Here is a 21,862-nt window from a genome sequence, read left to right on the forward strand (position 1 = left end):
GAGTCGAGGACACCACCTCCAGAGCTTACACTTCTTCTCCTTCGAGGGATTCTATCCATTGTCTCCATGATTCATCTAAACCTGCATATTCAGACCTCAGGTATCAGTACTCCAGATAAGCTTCATCTTCATTCTCTGCCTTGCGAGGCGCCTCGAGGTCAGCCTTCCTTGGAGCAGGTATCTTTTTCTTCTTTCCTACATCAAATGAGTAAGGACCTCAATATTACTCTGGACTCTGATTCCAAATACTCTACGGAGTATTTAGAGGAAATGGGTATGACTTGTCCTCCTGCGGAGTCTCTTAAATTGCCCATTAATAGACTTCTTTCTCAAACTTTCAAGCGGAATCTTGAAACCTTATTCCATTCCTGCTGTACCAGGAAAGCTGGAATCTCGCTACAGGATGGTCCACTGCAAGGGCTTCGACAAATCTCAGTTATCCCATCAGTCCCTTCTCGTGGAGTCTTCTCTGAAAAGGACCAATCCTGCCAAAGTTTATGCCACTGGAAGAGAGGGCAGGACCATGGACAAGTTTGGTTGACAACTGTATCAAAATTATCTTATGGCAACTAGGGTTTTGAATTACAATTTTGTTTTCATTTCTTATTTCAAGCATTTGCTTGACACACTGCCTGATAATTTCAAATATGTTCCTCAACACCATCTTCCAGGGTTTCAGCATGTGATTACCACTCTGTCTCAACTCCGCATGCATCTCCTGCAATCTTCCTATGATGCATTTGAACTTTCCTCGGGGGTCACTACTTTCTCAATGGCAATGCGCCGGCTTGCCTGGCTCCACACTGTAGACATGGACCCCAATCTTCAAGATCGTCTGGCTAACATCCCTTGCCAGGGCAATGAATTGTTTAATGACTGCATTGAGGCAGCTACTAAACATCTATCTGAACATGAGAAATCGTTTGCTTCCATCATTTGTCCTAAGTCTAAGCCTTCTACCTCTTAAGGCTTCAGGCTTCTTCCATCTTACCAGAGGCATTTTCCACAGAGAGCAGCTCCGTATACACGAGCGCCTCCTAAGAAACAACCGAAATAACTACAACAACGGCAGCAAAGGCAGCAGAAATCTCAGACTTCTGCGCCTAAGGCCTCTCAACCTTTTTGACCATCTAATACAGAACATAACCTCCATCGTTCTGCCTCTGTCCTTTCCCCTTCCCATTGGAGGTCGTCTCCATCATTTTTACCATCGCTGGGAGATGATTACATTAGATCTCTGGGTGCTGTTTATTCTCAAGGAAGGATACTCTTTGTTTCTTCCAGATTCCACAAGATCTTCCTCCAAGAGAGCATCTTTCCAATTCATCGCAGACCATCCTTCCTCAGGAAGCTCAAGCTCTGCTTCGTCTCCGTGCCATCGAGGAAGTTCCCTTGGAACAACAGAGCAGGGGGTTTTACTCCCGTTACTTCCTAGTTCTGAAGAAGACGAGCGATCTGCGCCCTTTCCTGGATCTCAGAGCACTCAACAAATTTTTAGTCAAAAAAAATTCTGCATGCTGTCTCTGGCATCCTTATATCCCCTTCTAGATCAGAACGATTGGTTATGTTCTCTAGATCAGTGGTTCCCAACACAGTCCTGGAGAACCACCAGGCCAATCGGGTTTTCAGGATAGCCCTAATGAATATACGTAGAGCAGATTTGCATGCCTGTCACTTCCATTATATGCAAATCTCTCTCTTGCCAAGTCCCCTACCATATATATATCCTTCTTCATATTTACAGCCTGCCATGCATTCAGTAATACTATGCACATCTTTTTCAAAGCTCCAACAACTACTATGTTAGATTTTATTTTTCAAGGTACTGTTTTGTATTTCTACAAACACAAAATACTTTTTGCATGTTCCACTTTTTTCTAGCTGGGCTAGGCTATTTAACATCTTGGAGGAAGGTTCTATTGTTCCCCATTCCTGGCTGCTTGCAGGCATAACAGTCTTATTAATGCCAGGGAAGGACCCTGCCAGTTGTGGCTCATATTGTCCTATATTGTTACTGAACGTTGATTATAAAATTTTCACAAAAATTATGGCTAAAAGGCTACAGGTGTATATGTGACAGCTGGTCAGAGATGACCTATCTGGTTTTATTAGAGGTTGGCAAACTTTTGATGATGATCGCAAGGTGTGTAATATCTGGCAGATCGGCAAGGGAAAGGAATTGGCTTTTTTATTGGGCATAGATGTGTAAAAGGCCTTCAATAGGGTCTGTTGGTCCTATCTTTTTCAGCTCTTAGCTAGGGTGGGAATAGAGGGCAAGTTTGAGCAGTGACTGCGTATAATATATACTGACTCATTGGTGTGTATAAAAATTAATGGTGCCTACACTGATAGCCTTCCTTCAGGGCGGGGAACAAGGCAAGGTTGTGTGCTTTCTCCAGTGCTGTTTGCACTGGGGTGGGGATAAAACCTTTAGCAAAGCTGGTTCATCAGAGCAGTGGAGTGAGGGGTATACTGAGTAAGGCCCTTGAACAAAAGTTCTTGCTATTTGCTGGTGATATTTTATTTGCTCTGACAGACCCTACATCCTCCCTACCGGAGGTGGTTAAACTGATGGAGGTTTTTGGTAGGGTCTAAGATAAATACAGTATAGCAAAGTCTGAGCTTCTTGACATTACCCTCCATGAGCAAGGTTTATACGGCGGGGGAGAGGGGGGATTCTCTTTTCGAAGGGCACATCATTCTCTGTGCTATCTGGGGGTCAGTTGACTAATACTTTAGACAAACTAAATGGCTAACTATCCAGGTTTGTTAAAATAGATTTGAGATGGGGGGCGCTAGTGAGCACCGCAGTAAATGGCAGCGTAGTGGCTCGGCTCCGCCATCAGGACTACTAAAAAGAATTATTTCTTTATGCCATCGGAAGATTCTACTGAATTTAGCTAGTGGAACTACTTCCTTAAGATGTCAGCCACTAAAACCGGCAAACGCAAGATCGTGGAACCGATCTCTCCACAAAAAAATGCGGCGGCAAAAGAGGAGACTGACTCCCTACAGACGGTAATGGCGGAACTACGCTCCATGCGGGAATTACTGTCTGCTACTAATCAAAACACGGAAGAAATTAAAACGGATCTAGCCTCACTCACCGTGGAAATAGCAGTTTGCCGATCCCGACTTGATAAGGCAGAGCAGAAGATAGAAACAAATGAGGCTAATATAAAAACTCTTCAAAGACAGTTTAAAAAAATCGCCATTTTGGAGCAGGAACTGGAGGACGCCCAAAATCGCTCACGAAGGAACAACTTAAGAGTGCTAGGCGTCCCGGAGTCACGTGAAGGGAAAGATACCATTGCATTTCTGCAAATGCTACTACCGAAGCTCCTAAATATTGACTTTAAATTTGAATTAGAAATTGATCGGGCCCACCGATCACCGAACCACGTGATCGACGTGCACGCCAAATACCCACGGCCCATAATTGCACGATTGCTTAGGTACTCCCAGGTAATGGATATCATGCGCCACGCTAAACTCCACCACCCTCTTAAGTTCGAGGGCCACAGCATTCTCATCGTGCCTGATTTATCTAAGCAAACAGCTAAGAGACGGAAGCAGCTCATGGAGTACAGGCCTAAGCTAAAGTCCATCGGAGCGAAATACGGCATGTTTTATCCGGCCACTTTGAGGGTTACAGTGAATAACACCACGAAGAACTTTCATCACCCACACGAGCTGGCTGATTTTCTGGAAGCACAAGCACCGTCGTCCATCGATGCCACATGATGTTTCAACCTATGCCCTGGCTTTGGCTTACTGCTGCCTATCCAGTATTACTGCAATGGTTAACTTTAGTTCCTAAAAACATAAGAGTTTGCCGTATATACTAGTTGACTTAATAACTTTCATAATTTTAGTCATGCTCTATATTACTTCTCTCCACAGTTAAGTAATCCTATGTGGTTCATGTCTGCACTCTTTCGTGGTTTTTACTATATTGTTCTGGTTTGCGTTGAGCTAGCCACTATCTGTCTTTGTGGCCTCACTATCCCTGCAATTTGTTGTGTTCCACTGTTTGTTAGTTTATTCATCATAATATATTTTAAGACAGATCCTACCATGCTCAATGTTTGCACAAGAGTATTTCTACTTATTTTGTCATCTTTCTTTACTTCAATGAGTATATTGTACTTTACACTGTTTTCTCTCCCTTTTGGATACCGGACCCATCAAAATGCTATACACTATTACAGTCTACTTAAGATTAATGACTATGTTTGCCATTTTATCCTACATATTTACATTATGTGGACTCATGTTCACTGGTGTGAATATTGTGGACCTCGGATCTTCCACTGTTTGCTCATATGGGTTGTTTTATCTGCTGCTTGATAATACCATTGGTGTTACTACAGTCTTATCTGGTCCATGATACTGCTTTATTTGTCTCATGCCTGTTCTTAACATGTATTATGGCAATTATTTTTTTCCAGCATATCTATATTACTATTATCCTCTTGATTTAACATGTCATTAATTTTCTGTTCCCTGAATGTAAAGGGGCTTAATAATCCGGTTAAACAACAAAAAATAAGAGACTATGTTTCCCGATTACAACCTGACATTACCCTTTTACAGGAAACCCATTTGAATAATACTGATTCAGTTAAATTTACTTTCCCTTGGGCTCTACCTACCTTATACTCTTCAGCCATAGGAAAAAAAAATGGAGTCCTAATGATACTAAAACGTAGACAAGATTTAGCCCTACACTCCCATATCACTGACACAGACGGCAGATGGATTGCGGCACAGCTAAAGATAAATGGTATACCTATTACGTGCCTTAATATATACGCTCCGAATATTGATTCACCTAATTTTTTTGAAGTTATAGCTGAACAACTGGTTGCCTCCTCTGGTAAACATTACATAATAGGGGGGGATTTTAACCTTATATTGGACCCTACATGCGACCGTCAATCCCATGCTCGATACACCCTATCTCGGTCATGGCATAAATTACATGAACTCATGTTGCAATTTGATTTAATGGATCCCTGGAGGGTATTGCACCCTAAGGATCGGAAATTCACCTACTACTCGCCCCCACATTCAACCTACTCACGCATAGACTATTTTTTAATCAGTTCAGCTTTATCCAATTACCTCTCCGCTGCCAACATCAGAGAAATTGCTGTCTCTGACCACGCTGCAATTCTTCTATACCTTTCTAATATATCCCAGAGTATCCCAATTAAACAGTGGAGATTTAATAATTCTTTACTGCATGACAATAACTTTCTGGAATGTATTTCTGCATCTATTACTGAATTCTTTTCTATTAATAGTCCATCCTCCACTAACTGGAATAACTTATGGGACTCCTTCAAGGCATATATAAGGGGCACAATAATATCAAAAGCAACATTCCTGAAACGTGAACGATTGAAAATGACTGTAGAATTAGAACAAAAGATCAAACTAAAGGAAGAATATCATATGGCTCATCCACAAGATTTTTCTGCACTACTACAATTGAGAACACTTAAAGTAGAATATAATACACTTTTAAGCAAGACGGCTTCTGACACTATATTGCTTAAGAATGCCTCATATTATGCAGAAAATAATCGCTGCGGCCATCAATTGGCGCAATATTTGAAAGGAAAACATACCAAAACTTATGTTGCGGCCCTTAGTATTGATAACAATAACAATATAACTAAATCCGAAGAAATTTTTTCCCAGTTTCACACCTTCTATTCCGCCCTATATTTAACTGAAAACTGTGACCTAGATGCTATTGTTAAATTCCTGAATTCTATCCCTCACACAAAGATTTCGGCAACAGCCTATCAAGAATTATCCCTGCCCATTACACGTGCTGAAATTGAACTAGCTGTTAGCCAACTAGCTAAGCACAAAGCCCCTGGCCCTGACGGATTAACAGCGGAATTCTATAGGATATTCCTCCCTCAATTAATCACTCATATTCACTCCTTTTTTGACTCCATTATTAAATCTAAAGACGTTTTTGGAACCTTTACGGAAGCCACCATTATAGTGCTCCCTAAACCTGGTAAATCTCCGCTATTAATGACAAATTATAGGCCACTTTCCTTAATCAATATGGACGCTAAGATCTTCGCCAAGGTTCTAGCTAATAGACTAATGCCTAGTCTACAAACTATAATTTCTCCTGACCAAACAGGATTTATGCCTGGACGTCTTTCCAGTGACAACACCAGATTACTGACTGATGTTATATGTATGATCAACGCTTCATCGGAACCATTATTACTAATGGGACTCGATGCTGAAAAAGCCTTCGATCGCATCGAATGGAATTATATTTTTCAGGTACTACATTGGTTTGGCTTCCCCCCTTACTTTATTTCATTGATCAAACTACTCTATTCTGCCCCCACTACTAAATTGTACATTAATGATATCTACTCTGCCCCTTTCCAACCATCTAGAGGCACAAGACAAGGCTGTCCATTATCACCACTGTTGTTTAACTTGGCCCTCGAACCGTTACTTATGGCAATTCGCAACAATCCTAACATAAATGGACTTCGTACACCCACTGCCCATGTTAAATTATCCGCATACGCCGACGATGTCCTACTTTATGCCACTCCATCGTCTATTCCCCATATTCTGACTTTGATTTCTTCTTATTCAGCTATATCAGGCTATAAACTTAATCAAACCAAAACAGAGATTATGCCGCTTAATTGCCCAGAAGTTAAAACAGATATAGATAAGTATGGCTTTGTTTGGTCCCCCAACAAACTCAAATATCTGGGTATACTCTTTGGAACATCAATTGAGACTACTTTGGAGTACAATCTGGAACACTTGTTATCCAAAGTCAAATCTCTCACATCTCAGTGGTCCCCTTTAAAACTAACTTGGTGGGGCCGCTTAGACACCATCAAGATGATGATTACACCCATTATTAATTACACGTTATCTATGATCCCTTGCTTGCTCCCTATTCAACACTATAAAAAATTAGAAAGATTATTGGTTTCCTTCCTATGGAATGAAAAAACTCCTCGAATCAGTATAAGGAAACTGAAATGTACTAAACAAAATGGGGGAGTTAATTTTCCTAGTATCTATGATTACCATCAGGCCTTTCTACTAAGACAGAGTACGCGATGGCAAGACTCTACCAGATATGACAATATTCCATTATGGGTAACCTTAGAACTACCAAACGATCCTCATAACCTAAAATACGCACCTGCTATGCATGGCCCATTATCTTATGATCACCACCCAGTGATTCATTCCACCCTCACTGCCATTAGAACTTTTGATAAGCTAACTGAGACCAAATGGGCTACGACTCTATCTGCCCCATTGTGGAACAATCCTGTCATTAAGATACAGAATAAAATGGTATCCTGGAAGATGTGGCAAACAAAGGGAATATGGTGCATCTCTCACTTATATGATGGTTTTCTATGGTATCCTTTCGAGGATATTCATAGGAAATTTAACTTACCACCCTCTCAATTCTTTCGTTGGCTGCAATTAACCCATTGCCTTAAAAAGGCTATATCCACGCTTAATTATACTTCTAAATTACCTACTTATATAATGTATAGTGATACAATTGCAGATTCAGGTAAAGAAGCATCTAAATGGTACAAACTAATACAACACTATAAATACGTACCAGACTTACCTACTAAGGAAGTATGGCATAAAGAACTCTCCATCACCATAGAAGATGGAGAATGGTCGAATATATGGCTTTCAGCTAGTAAAGCACTACATTCCTCTTCTATACTTCAATCTGCTTACTTTCTATTAAACAGATCGTATTGGACCCCATGTAGGCTGGCTAAACTCGATACGACTAAGTCTACGCTATGTTGGTCTTGTAAATCACATGAGGGAACCTTACGACATATGATATTTGACTGCCCATTGCTTCATACTTATTGGTCCTATGTTTGGTCAGATATATGCAAAATGCTCCAACTAAAGGAGAAACTTACGTACACTATGCTTATTGTTGGTCATTCTGCACGCTACCATACACATGCTGATCCCAAGAACTTACAACTACGAGCACTTTTGTTATTGGCTTTGAGAATTATCTTTACCAACTGGAAAGACTTTACTGCAGTATCACATGCGGCCTGGTGGTCGAATCTGAATATCACCATCAAATATGAGTCTATCTATGCACAAAAGATGGGCTCTCTTAGCAAATTCCATGCGATTTGGGACCCGATCCTACAATATTGCTCAAATGCTGATCTGCAATGATGGACTTACTATGGTCATATACCACTTCATACTGACTTTCTTGATGACTCTGTATATTACTTTCTATAAGAACTGCTCTCTTCTTTTCATTTATTATATGTTGGATCTGTCTTCAGTTTCTGATATCGAAGTACAGACATTGGTTTATTGTCTGCAGTTTATCCTGTTGATACTTTTCTGTTTGTTTGTATTATTTTGTACTTAAAACAATAAAAAATATTTGAACTCTAAAATAGATTTGAGATGTGCTTGAAAGGTAGCAACATCTTAACATTTCCAGGTTAGGAAGGATATATGTAATTAAGATGGTGATGCTGCCCACACTGCTTTATTTAAATTCATCCTTTCCTGTTCCCATACCTACTTGTATGTGGGGGGGAGGGAGGTGGTTCAGGCTATGGGAAATAAAGGTTTTCCATTATATTTGGGGAGGAAAAAAGATGCCTAGGGTGCAAAGGAGAAATGCTCTACTGATCTAGGTGTCAGGGAGGTATAGCAATCCCTAACTTCTGACTCTACTTTTGAGCAGTGCAACTTTGCATTTTGGCAAGCTGGAAGTTGGACCACCAGAAAAGTTGGGTCAGAATGGAGCAATCTATCTTAAAAAGGCACTGTTGTGGCCCCTACCATGGCCCCTAGTTTCTTTCCTCAGGGAGCTACCTTGCACAGCAAACCCCATACTAAGATTGGTATTATCACTGTGGATTAAAACACGGCAGCACTTGCTGGGTGACAGATTCTACTTCTTAGGAAAATCCATAGCATGGGCACCCAATTTTAAACTAGGTGAACTTGATATTTTGTTTAAAAGATGGGCAGGTTGGGAATGCAGGACGGTAGCTCGGAGGACTAGAAGAGTCCGCAGTTTTCCAAGTTCTTTGCTGAGGAACCGCTTTAGGATGGGTTGGGGGTGGGATGTATTTTAGTACAGTTCATTGAGATATTAGTTTCCTTTTTCATATTGGATTGGATGTTGTAGTGCATCACTGTGTCTTTTGATTTGTTGGGATTAGGATCTCTACCCTATGGGATGTGGTCCACTATTTTGCTGTTTTTGATTCATTGTTTTGCACTTTGGAGGATGCTCCCTGCTCCCTGCTCCGGGTGTAGGGGGGGTTTATGCTGTTTATTCTTGATTATTGTTCCAGTTTTATATGAGATTTATTTTTGTTTGGGGCCATGCCCTGTGTGCATGTTTGTACTTTATTGTGAAAACCAATAAAAAAAATTGTTGTACATTAGATGGGCAGGGAAAGGTCTGCAAACATTGGGTCAACTTTTTATGGATGGGAATATGGTCCCATTTATGGAACTTGAGGAGGAATATAGTTTAGGAGGAAGAGACCTTTTCCCCTGTGGCATGTAGTAGATTTTATTAAATGTCGGGCACTCTTGAGTTGCTACCACGGGAAACCTCCACTGAATGAACAGTAGCAGGAAGCAGTGGGTGGGGAAGTATAACCAGGTTTAACAAAGTGTTATTAACTCACGCACCTATGTCCACAGAATAGATAGACATAGGAGACTATATTGGGTAGGCAGTACACAGAGGAAAAATGGAGAAGATTCATCCAGCTTCTTTTGAGGGTGTCTATTGCAAGTAATATGGAGGAAAATGGGTATAAAATGCTTTATCAATGGTACTATATGCCTTAAGATAATGTATATAACATTAGTTTGGATCTCTGTTGGAGAGCCTGTGGGGGACAGGGTACTTTTTTACGTATCTGGTGGTTGTGCCCTAAAGTTCAGCAATTTGGGGTTTGTAACTGATGTCTTGGGGAGAGAGTCACTAAATCTATGGAAGGTTGTTTAAATATAGGCCCAATGTCCATGGTGGCTTGAAAGCGAAAATGGATACATCAAGTAGTTATTGTGGGACTTTTCTAATTGCCTCGGCTTGGAGAAAGACAGATCTACCAAACTTAACAGCAGTGCTACAGAAAGTGATCTATATTTACTTGATGTCCAAGCTGACTGCCATGAAAAGGGGACAACTACCGCATTTTCACAAGATATGGGAGCCCTATATTCATTTGAAGGAGACCAACTAGTTTGGCCAATTAATGTGTGATCTTCTTGGACAGGATAACTCGAGCCATCCATTGTTTTCCCCTGAACATTCATTCCATGCTTGGCCTTTCACATTGTGGAAGGGAGGGTATTGTTTGGAGGAAGTTTTCTTTTCTTTTATGATTATAGTAATTGTTTGATTGTATTGTTTTTTGTTTTTTTTAAATCTTTATTCATTTTCAAATCTTACAAGATATTCTTATATATTATTCTCAAAAGCATAAAAAAGAAACCCTCCCTCCCCATCCCTTCCATTAGGAATCAACCAATTAAAACATATATCATACATCCCAATCCCACACTAATCATATTCCTATATAATAAAAAGATGTTTAAAGTGTCTAGTCATTAGAATATGTAATCAATGGCCCCCAAATCTTTTTAAAAGTGTTATAATTTCCTTGCTGTATAGCAAGCACTCTCTCCATTTTATAAACATGACAGACTGAATTCCACCAAAAGGTATAATTAAGTTTAGTATAATCCTTCCAATTTCCAGTAATATGTTGAATGGCAATCCCCATCAGTATTAGCAAAAGTTTATTGTTATTTGCTGAAATTTGACTCTTTAATCTCATAGATGTACCAAATAAAATAGTATTATAAGATAGGGCAACATGATTTTCTAACAATGAATTAATTTGGGACCAAATTAACCTCCAAAAGGCATTTATATAGGGACAAAAAAAAGTAAATGATCTAAAGTCCCAGCATCTAAATTACAATGCCAGCATCTATTAGACCTAGAGCTATCCAACTTCTGAAAACGTACTGGGGTCCAAAAAGCTCTATGCAACAAAAAGAACCAAGCTTGTCTCATAGATGCTGACCTTGTAGTTTTTATTCTCCAAGACCAAAGTCGTGGCCATTGAGAAACAGAAATTTGATGCCCAATCTCAATGCTCCAAATATCCCTAAGACCAGTTTTGTGCTTTTTATTCAAATATCCATACAACAATTTATACCACTGTGCGGCTTGGTGACCCAAGAAATCCGCCTGAAAGCATAGGAATTCCAAACTATACTGAGTATTTAGATCTTTCCATTCAGGGAACCCTTCCTGAATAGCCTGCTTCAATTGCAACCACTTAAAATTTTGTGATTTATTTAAACCATATTTATGTTGCAACTGTGAAAAACTAAACAGTGAACCATTTACAACAACATCATTTAAAGTCCGTATACCTGCAATAATCCAATGCTTCCAAACGATTTTAAATCCGCCAACTTTAATTTTGGAGTTTAGCCAAATGGATTGATTTAATGATTTAGAAATTAGATTTGGTGACAAGATTACAAACATAACGTAAAGTTCTCCAAGTATCAAGCAAAATTCTATTTTCTTTATATTTTCTGGGCAATTTTATACTTATAAGATGAGACAAATGCAAAGGAAACAGGAGTTGCCATTCTAAATATAAACAATCTGGGACAGTTTCCATGAGACTCCAATTCATCAATAAATTACTTATCCCCCATAGTACATCACGTTCTTTAAGATCCACTAATCAACTCTTAACAGTTCCATCATTAAAAGTTATCGGAACTCGTCGTCCTGATATTTTTTCTGTAATGGCCCCACAACTATGGAACACTCTGCCTCAGTATCTAAGAGAGGAAAGCGATCTGAAACATTTTAAAGGCATTCTGAAGAGCTTCCTTTTTAAAGACACCTTTAATTTATAATCATATTTAATGATTACCATTTTTCCCCCCCGCTGTAATCCTCTTTGTTATTTTGTTTACCTTACCTGCTGTTTTTACCATTTATGTTTTCTTTTATACATACAATTGTAGTTCTGCCCTTTCTTCCCTCATGTATCTGTTAGTTTGTATGATAGTATGACAAATTTATGTAATCTTTTATAAATAATTTAATCTGTACACTTTTGTTCTTTTTTTATTTGTAAATCGCTTAGCAAATTAAATTAAGCAATTCAATAAGTTAAAAATAAACTTGAAACTATATACCCTGTCTTAAAATATAGGCTTGATGATACCTATAAAAATTTGGAAAGTTTATCCCCCCCTCCCTAATTGTCTTTTGTAAAGATACTAAAGCAATTCTAGGTCTTTTACCCAACCAAACAAATTTAGTAAGAATACCATTTAACTTTTTGTAAAATGACCCCTGTAAAAAAATTGGTATCATACTCATTTGATAACAAACCACAGGCAATATCATCATTTTAATAGTTTGAACTCTCCCCCACCAAGAAAGATGTAAAAGATTCCATTGCTCACACATTTCTGATATTTTTTTTAATAAAAATTTTTCATTCTCCTTCATTGTGTCCTCTATTGAATTTTTGATAATAATACCTAATTATTTTAATCCATCTTCTTTCCAAACAAATGAGAATGATTCAAATAATCCTTTGGTACAGTGAACATTGAGCGGAAGAACTTCAGACTTACTCCAATTGATCTTATATCCAGAAAATTTTCTAAACTTTTCTATTAATTCAAGTAAACATGGAATGGCAATTTCTGGTTCCCTCAAATAAAGCAGTATATCATCCGCATAAGCAGAGAGTTTGTATTCCCAATTCGAATAGGGAATGCCTCATATCCCCTTTGCCTGATTAATGGCTATTAACAAGGGTTCAAGAATAACATCAAAGAGTAAAGGAGATAAAGGACACCCCTGTCTAACCCCACTTAGCAAGTTAAATCGATCTGACAAACTATTATTAATATATAATTTTGCACCAGGAGAGCTATACAGTGTCTGGATCAATTGAATAAAACCAGAACCTATACCAAACCACTCTAAAGCCTGATACATAAAAGTCCACTCAACTCGATCAAAGGCTTTTTCTGCATCCAAAGATATCAGAAAAGCCGGATCATTCATGTTTTTTGTTAAATTAAGAGAGTGAAAAGCTAATCTAGTATTATTCGAAGAATGTCTCTTAGCAACAAATCCTGTTTGGTGAGTATCAATAATAAAAGGGAGAGCCTTAGCCAAACGCAAAGCCAATACTTTAGCAATAAGTTTTCCATCTACATTTATTAACAAGATAGGCCTGTAGTTTGAAACCAAAGTAGAATCTCTGGTTTTGGCAAGACAATAATTAAAGAATCGGCCACCTCTATTCAGTTGATAATGATATAACTTTAACAAATATGGCAAAAGGGTAATTTGAAATGATTTATAAAACTCAACAGTATAACCATCACCACCTGGAGCGGATCCAACTCTAAGAGATCTCAATGCTGTTTCTAATTCTTTTAAAGATATAGGTTCTTCTAAACTCCTTTTTATATGATCAGGGACCTTCGGTCCATTAAGTAAATTTAAAAATTCTAAACCATCCTGCTCTCTATTTCCATAAGACTCGGAAGAATACAAATCTTTATAAAAAGTAAAAAATTGTTTTAAAATTGCTCAATTTTAGTATATGTAATTCCTTGTTTATCCTTAATTGCAATAACTTTAGTTTTCCTCTTTTTTGCTTTAAGATAATTTGCTAATAATCTCCCCGTCTTATTTGAGTTACCATAATACTGAGTTTGCTGACAAAACAAATCTTTCCTTACAAATTGAGAAGATATCTCATTATATTTGGCTTTTGCTTTTAATAAGATCTGCAAAGTATGTTGTTCCCACCTATTGATTAATTTATTTTCCAATATCTTAATTTCTTTTTCTAAATCATAAAATTGTTTCTTAAGTTGCTTTTTTAATATATACCGAATAAGAAATAATATTACCTCTCATAGTTGCCTTAAATGCATCCCATAATGTTTCAATACTTATATCAACAGAGGTATTAATTTGGAAAAATTCAATCATTTTCAACTTAAAATCTTCAAGAAATTTTGAATCAGCAAGCAAAGCATTATTAAATCTCCAAACTGGTTTAGGACAAACTTGTTCATCATATTGTAACTCAATCCACACTCCCCCATGATCAGACAAAATAATAGGATCTATAATGGCTTTTGTCACACGCTGCACTATTCTATTAGAAACAAAAATTATGGACCTGTGAACAAAAAGAAAATTCTTGATCATTAAAATGAAGAATACGCCATATATCAATTAAATCACAAGATTGTATTAAATTATCTAGCCCTAATGATTTTATAATTTTACTTGGTCTTTTATCAATAATTGGATCCATTACAGCATTGAAATCTCCAACCACTACTAAATTAGAAGTAGCCAGTGGTAATAATAATTACTGTAATTGTTTAAAAAATTCCATTTGATTTGAATTTGGAGCGTACACATTGAATAAATCCAGGGTAGTATTTCCCAAATCCATTTTAACATGTAATCATCTTCCTGAAGGATCCGAAGCAATTAATTGAAAATCAGCTGAACACTTCCTATTAACTAAAATAGCAACCCCAGCCTTTTTCCCCACTGCTGGGGCAAAAAAACTTTTAGAAACCCACCTGCTTTCAGTTTCTTAGATTCTATTAATGACAGATGCGTCTCTTGGACAAAATATACATCAGCATTTTGCTTCTGAAGGAAAGCTAACATTTTCCTCCTTTTGACTGGATGATTTAGGCCATTGACATTTAAAGAAAAAACCTTAATCTCCATCTAAAATCTCATATAGAAACCAACAATAATATATAGACTTGATACTAATTATTCCAGACACCATTACACTAATATGTTTAATAATAACTCAAATTGAAGCAATACCTCCCCATCATCTATAAATTCATTACCCCTAATTCCAACAAAACCCACAACCCTCCCCAGCCTCCCCCTAAGAATGATTGTCTTGGAACACGCATAGGACATATAATCACAATACCCCCCCAGGCAACATAATAACAAATCCATCCTCTTATAGAATACTAATATGATATTAATTCATGAATACCCTAAACATCAATAATTCAATTTACAATCTCAGAAATTAGAATAATCACCCAATCAATCATACAAATTTATCAAATATAATCACACTCAATAAACATATATATTAATTAATAATTCAACTACATTCCCAGTTAAAAGAAACATAAAATTTCCTATTAATCAACCAATTAATTAAATTAATCACTTGATAAACACACTTTAAAACATTAGGAAATTAAAATTTCATAAAACCATCAAAAGATTAAACATAAAATTAAACATATATTATCCCCAATAATCATTGTACTTACAATATAAAAAGATATTAAAAATATTCACACTTAAAATTTTGCAAACAAATCTAAAATACAATTCATTATATCCATCTACAAGAATATTATAAATAAAATCAATTAAAACATTAGCTTATTCAAATTTACTTAAATAAAATAAAATTAATCTAAAATAAAAAAACACATAAATCCATCCTCACAATTAAATACTTATCTTTAAAATAATTTAATATAACATTCTATACATTGCATCAGAGCTCTGATAAACCATAAATATATATCTAATAACCTGCACTTCATACTACAACACAGAATATTAATAAAGAAAACTCTCAAATATCTTTTTTTTAAATCCTGGCAGAAACCTATTAAACAAATGAGCAAAAGCAAAGATAACCCCCAGGCAATAGCTTTCCATCCAATTAGAGAGCCTTAAATCAGGTCTTCAAGATAGACATAAGAAGTGTAATTAATAAACAATACTCTGGGCAGTGCTAACTCTTCCCTTATACAATTAATGAACTACCCAGAAAACCTGTCTAGCTATAAGGTGATCAGCATGGTTTTCAAAAGCCTTGTCTGAAAGAGCCATGGTATAAACTCTTCTTCAAGTAATAACAGGCGCTATCCTCAAAAGGCATTAAAGTGAAAAGGCAGCATCTCTATTCGTCAAATTCCATAACAGGCACAGGAGTGGCAGCTCGGCTTGCACAAAGTTTCGTAAAAACAGAGAGTCAGGAAGATTAAAAAGTTGTTTCTCCGTATGTTCTCATGCTCAATTCTGTCCAAAACTTTCATCATTCAGAATTCAACGAAGTCCCAAAGGTCTCAACATCTTTCTGTACAATAAACAGAACTTCTCATAGTTTTTGCGAAATAAGTACCTGAAGAAAAAGCTTTGCATTTGTATCCTTTTCAATCACTAGTGACACCTTCAGCTTTGAATCCAAGTTATAATAAAGTCCATTAAACTTCCATACAACAATCCAATGTAATAAAAGTATGCCCAAGGAGACACACATCCCACATCTAGTTGCAAAGTCCAAAAACTGAATAACTGTCATTATCATATTAATCATCGTAATTGCCTGTGCCCAGGACATTGCAGTATGGGATCCAGCTTGAATCTGATGCAAACCTCTTACAGATGTCATCTGCCACTTCCTAGCTGAAATGCTTCTTTTGTAGGACATACAATGCGTGAATGGCACAGAACTCAAGCCACTGCCCTTCATGGTACACCAGGGTCTCACCATCTTCTACTTCATGCCTCTCTGGATACCACCATTTATAAGCAAAGATTAATCCCAAATTAACAATGTAATAGGATTAAAGAAATAAAGATCTCCCAAAACAATAATAAAATAAGTATGCACTTTGCTCCTCTCCTTCTATTCTTCTGATCTTAAATTAATCTTTAAGTAACCATTGGCTCCGAAGTAAGCAGAAAATCCTTTAATTTCTCTGGATCTTCAAAATAAATGGATTTATTACCAGTTGTAACCCTCATCTTGGCAGGATAGTATAATCCATATTTGAAACCTTTTTCTCTCAGCTGAGGTCTAAGCTGTAGAAACTGTTGCCTTGTAACTGCAGTGCACTTGGCAAAATCAGGCAAAAAAATTAATTTAGACCCTTTTTAGTTAAGGTTTTTATCTGCTTTGGCCAAGCTTAAAATTTCAAAAGCTTGCTGGAATCTCAAAAGCTTAAAAATAAGTGGTCTTGGCTTTGCTTGATTTGCAGACCGTTGAGATGGAATTCTATGAGTTCGTTCAATTTCCAGGGGGAATTTTGAGCTCAGCTGTAACAACTTAGGTAATAAAGTTTCCAAAAACTGTATAGGATTCCCCCCTCCAAATTCTCCGCTAAACCAATAATTTTCACATTTTTTCTGCGCCCACGGTTCTCATAATCTTCAAGTTGTTTTTGTAGCTCTTTGATGGCTTTATTATCATTCTTACACTGTACAGCCGTTATCTCTAACTGCTCCACTTTAGATTCTAACACAGCCATTCACTGATTAGCCACCTCCATCTGTCCACCTCCTCCTTCACTTCCTGTATGCTATCTGCATTACTTTGAATCATGCGCTGTATTTTCCTGAGCTCTGCCATAATTTCTTTCTTGTCCAGCTCCTCCTCTTCCGGCAACGGGGCTGATCATGTTTAACACGCTTCGCCGTGCCCAACGCCATAAAAGCCGCTTCAATTTTTGATTGCCGTGTAGTAGCCATCTTCCACACCAATAATATATATATTTAGAGCGCAAAAGAAGACAGAAGGTAAATTTTTATATTCAATTTGTTGCCTGGTATAAATGAACAGCGCGACTACACTTCCATCTCTTGCGCGCGCCAAGCCACGCCCCGTTTGATTGTATTATTGATGTGGAAAAGCTATTTGCCATGTATGTCATAATGTGTAATTGTTTATTTTATTGTGATATGTTCTCATACTTTAATTTAAAAAGTTTTAAAAAATTGCCAATTATAAGCTCATTATTGCTCATTAACAACTCAGTTTTAAGTCAATTAAAAAAATAATTTATAGGCCTCAATCAGACGCTGTTATAGAATCTGGGCCAAAGTAGATGTGCAAAGGAGTTCCTGTGTGGCCTTTTTAATCTAGAGACTGAATTGGATATACAAATGTGATGGCATTATACCAGAATCTTGAGGCTGCAGGCTGGATACTTTCAAACAAGTAGATATGGGGCATCTCTCAAACAGAAGAGTGTAATACTTCTTCATTCCTGCTTCCCTATTAGAAGCTCTGGCTCTGATACCAGAGAATAACTGGATTAAAGCTAGTGTCTCAGGACTGTAAGCTGGGTGCTAGCAGGCAGGAAAATAGAAGATCTCTAGAGTAGGAGAGTATAGTCTTTCCCCTCATGAACTGCTGATATTAAACCCTCTAATCTCTCTCAGCCTTCATTACTTCACTGGTATCTCTTTCTGTCTCTGTATTAGCCCATTTTCTTTTTTTCTCTCTTCTTCACTCCATTCCTTTTGCACCTTTTTACATTGGTTCTGACTCAACTTCTTTCCCCTACAATGCACCCCCACCCAATTGATGACACATTTTTCTTTCTGTCCTTTGCTTAGTTCCTCCTGTACTGTGAAGGGACTCGTTTTACAGAAATGAAACATCGCATAAGCATGGAGGTGGCAGAAGCAAAGGGACTGCCAAAACTGAAATATCACCTCCTGCCACGAACTAAAGGCTTTACTACTGCAGTCCAGTGTCTGCGAGGAACAGGTGAGGAGAAGGAGACGAGACGTTGTATTTGGCTCATGCCTTTTTCAGTTGTAGCTCCTTACAAGCTACATTCAGGTACAATAGATATTTTCCTGTCCCATGAGCACTTATTTTCTAAGTCTGTACATGGAGGGTTAACTGATTTGCGTAAGATAACATGGAGCCACAGTGGGATGTGAATTGGGCTTCCTGGCTCTTGGCCTGCTGCTCTAAGCTTTAGGCGGCTACTCTTCTCCAAAGTCACAGCATTGTTCCTTGTGATACCCCTAGGCTTGTGGCACTCCAGTCCTCTCCAAATTGCAAAATTTTGACATTCTTACAGGAGTCCTGGTATAGTATGTAGTATAAATCCAACACTATATATTTCTCAATGGCTCAATCGCTAAAAACTATAAAGTATTCCTACTTTTCCATTGAATCCTAATAATATTAACTAAACCACCTGAGAGCTATCTATTTATCTTATCATAAATACTAGGTGGAAAATTGCCTCAGACTTAGAGCGTCTATAACAAAGGATGTTTCATGTGCTCTGAATATCAATCACTGGCTTTTATCCATCCATATTAATCAGATAATAATTTGTTTTATCTAAATTCTTATTTATAAAAATTAATTTAATTCATAGTTTCTTTTGTCACTTTTCAAATCTTCATTTATACATAGGTTTTATAGCACTGCAATTCATTTTCTCATATTTTTTCTTCGTAGTAATATATCATTATATATAGCACTTTTGTTAAAGATTCGGCATATTTCAAATGTCCATATTTCTGCGTAGCTACATCTTGTTCTCACTTCTTTTTTCTTGATTCTTAATTCATGTACAGATTTCACAGAGCTTTACCACCTGATTTTTTTCACTTATTCAAGATTGGTGGGCTGTATAATATTATTTTCTACGAGAAACGCTTTCCATAATATTAAGCACATTATTATATTCTCCGTATTTATTAACGGTACTTATCTGCTGTATTTCAAAATTTTCGGCCTCCAGTTTTTAGCCACTTTAAATCGCACATACAGCTTCTAATCTTTAAGCTGCTTCTGTTTGACCCAATGCGGCCTGCATTTCACAGTTCAAAAGTTTTATTAACCGCAGCTTCAGGGTTTTTTCTTGACCGGCAGTAATCCTCTTTCTTCTTGTGGACATATAGTCCTTCTCGTAGCTAATGCACAAGACTCGCACATGGCCGCATAAGGCAATGGCTCCCGCCAGCCTGAAGGAAATAATTAAGATGTCAGCCTTTTTCTCGGCTCCTTTTCTCACTTACATTGTGGGTGAAGATCATGGCTTCTAAACTAAACAAAAGTGAAGCAGTGGCTAATCTGCAATCCACCTCTAAACGATCTAAACCCGAACCCTCTACTCCCTACAAGGCCGCAAATACATCACTGCTGCCTGATGCACTCGACGCGTCTTCTGTGGCAGGCGATTTGCAGCTGTTAAAAACATTAATTAAGCAAAACCTCCAGGCTACGTCTGACATTAAAGACTGCTCAGTTCATCCAATTAAATGCCCTTATGGAACTCCTGGAGGAAAATTGGTGCTCACGATGCACAGCACAAGGATACTAGGGCCGAGCTTCGTAAAATATCTCATCTTCAATTGGAACTAGAAGATATCTCCAACAGAATGAGGCAATGCAATGTCCAGCTGATCAGTTTACTAGAGCAAATTGAAGGTACGGATCTGATTACTTACCTGGTTAAAACTATCCCCCAGTTGCTCTCCATTCAATTTGTGATGCCCCTGGAGATTGAAAGGAACCACAGAATCCCTTCAGGCCCAAGCCCAACCAGACTCTCTCCGCATCTGATCATCATGAAATTGCTGCGCTACAATCAAGCTCTGCAGATTATACAAACAGCTAAATCTCCTTTGTTCATTGCTGGGGCTATAGTTTTCTTCTCTGCTGACCTCTCTAATACCACTGCTAAAAAGCGTAAGCTCTTCCTGGACATGAGACCTAAACTCAAGGCTGTGGGCGCTCAGTATGGTCTTTATTATCCGGCATGTATGCATGTTAATTACTGCAGTGTTACCAAAAATTTTTCCTCCAGAAATATATTGATGACTACCTGCGCACTACTAAATGAGCATCTCCTCCTCCACTCAATATAGAAGTTTATTCCTTGTGAGCTGACTTATAAAAGTACTGTTGGGCTTTTTCATTTTTGGTTGGCATGTTCTTGCCTACATAGCCCATGCTCAACTCGCATGCCCTGCTAATAGGGCTGTTTTTTCTGTTTTTCTTCCTCCTTTTCTCCCTCTATTCCGTCTAGCTTGATGAAATACCAAGATGCAGATGCTATTTCTCACATGGTTGCAGTCACGTCGCTGAGATGTTCCTGAAGTACTTTTATTTTTCTATATAATACTATTGTGATGTCTTTGAATATTACCTCTCTGAATGTTAAAGGAATTACAAATCCAGCTAAGTGGAAAAAGATCCTCTTATATTTGAACAAATTAAATTCAGATATATGTTTTCTCCAAGAATCTCATATTGATGCTACTGAAGCTAACAAACTGCTCAATAATTCTTACAATCAGTGCTTCACTTCTCCTGCATATGGAAAGAAAAATGACGTTATTACTCTTATTCGTAAATCATGCCCTTTTCAACTAACAACTCAATTATCCGATTCAAAAGGCAGATGGCTGCGACTGGATGGTATGCTTTATGATTCTCCTATCACGCTTCTTAATATCTGTGCTCCCAATGTGGATGATCCCGTTATTTTCCCAACAACTTAACTCTGCATCTTCGACTACTTTATCTTCACACACCATCATAGGTGGAGATTTCAACTTCCCTTTTGACCCATGTCTTGACAGATCGTCTATATGTAAACCAGCTAAACTACACATTAGAGCATCTATATTCTCTCTCATGCAGCTTAACGGCTGGACGGATACATGGAGGCTTTTCAATCCAACAGGCCAGGACTACACTTTTTACTCAGCCCCACATCATATCTACTACCGACTAGACTACCTTTTGTGCTCTAAAGATCTCATCTCATGTATTCAGTGAGTTAAGATACACAAAATATCTATTTCTGTTCATGCTGCAGTCTCCTGTTTGTTTAGCTGGTCATCTTTCAAACCCCCTCTGAACACTTGGCGACTGAATACCTCCCTTCTTCATGA

General features: G+C 37.7%; 1 protein-coding gene across 2 annotated transcripts in view; it reads left to right on the forward strand.

Annotated features, from left to right (window-relative positions):
* The window catches only part of AGPAT3 (1-acylglycerol-3-phosphate O-acyltransferase 3), a 123,103-nt gene that overhangs the window by 60,751 nt on the left and 40,490 nt on the right, over positions 1-21,862 (forward strand). For both annotated transcript variants that reach the window (XM_033941999.1, XM_033941998.1), the window contains one exon: positions 18,551-18,704. In XM_033941999.1, coding sequence (XP_033797890.1) covers positions 18,551-18,704 — 154 coding nt within the window. The remainder of the gene's footprint in view (positions 1-18,550; positions 18,705-21,862) is intronic.

The sequence above is a fragment of the Geotrypetes seraphini genome, chromosome 4 (assembly GCF_902459505.1).
Source record: "Geotrypetes seraphini chromosome 4, aGeoSer1.1, whole genome shotgun sequence".
In the NCBI taxonomy this organism is placed as follows: Eukaryota; Metazoa; Chordata; class Amphibia; order Gymnophiona; family Dermophiidae; genus Geotrypetes; species Geotrypetes seraphini.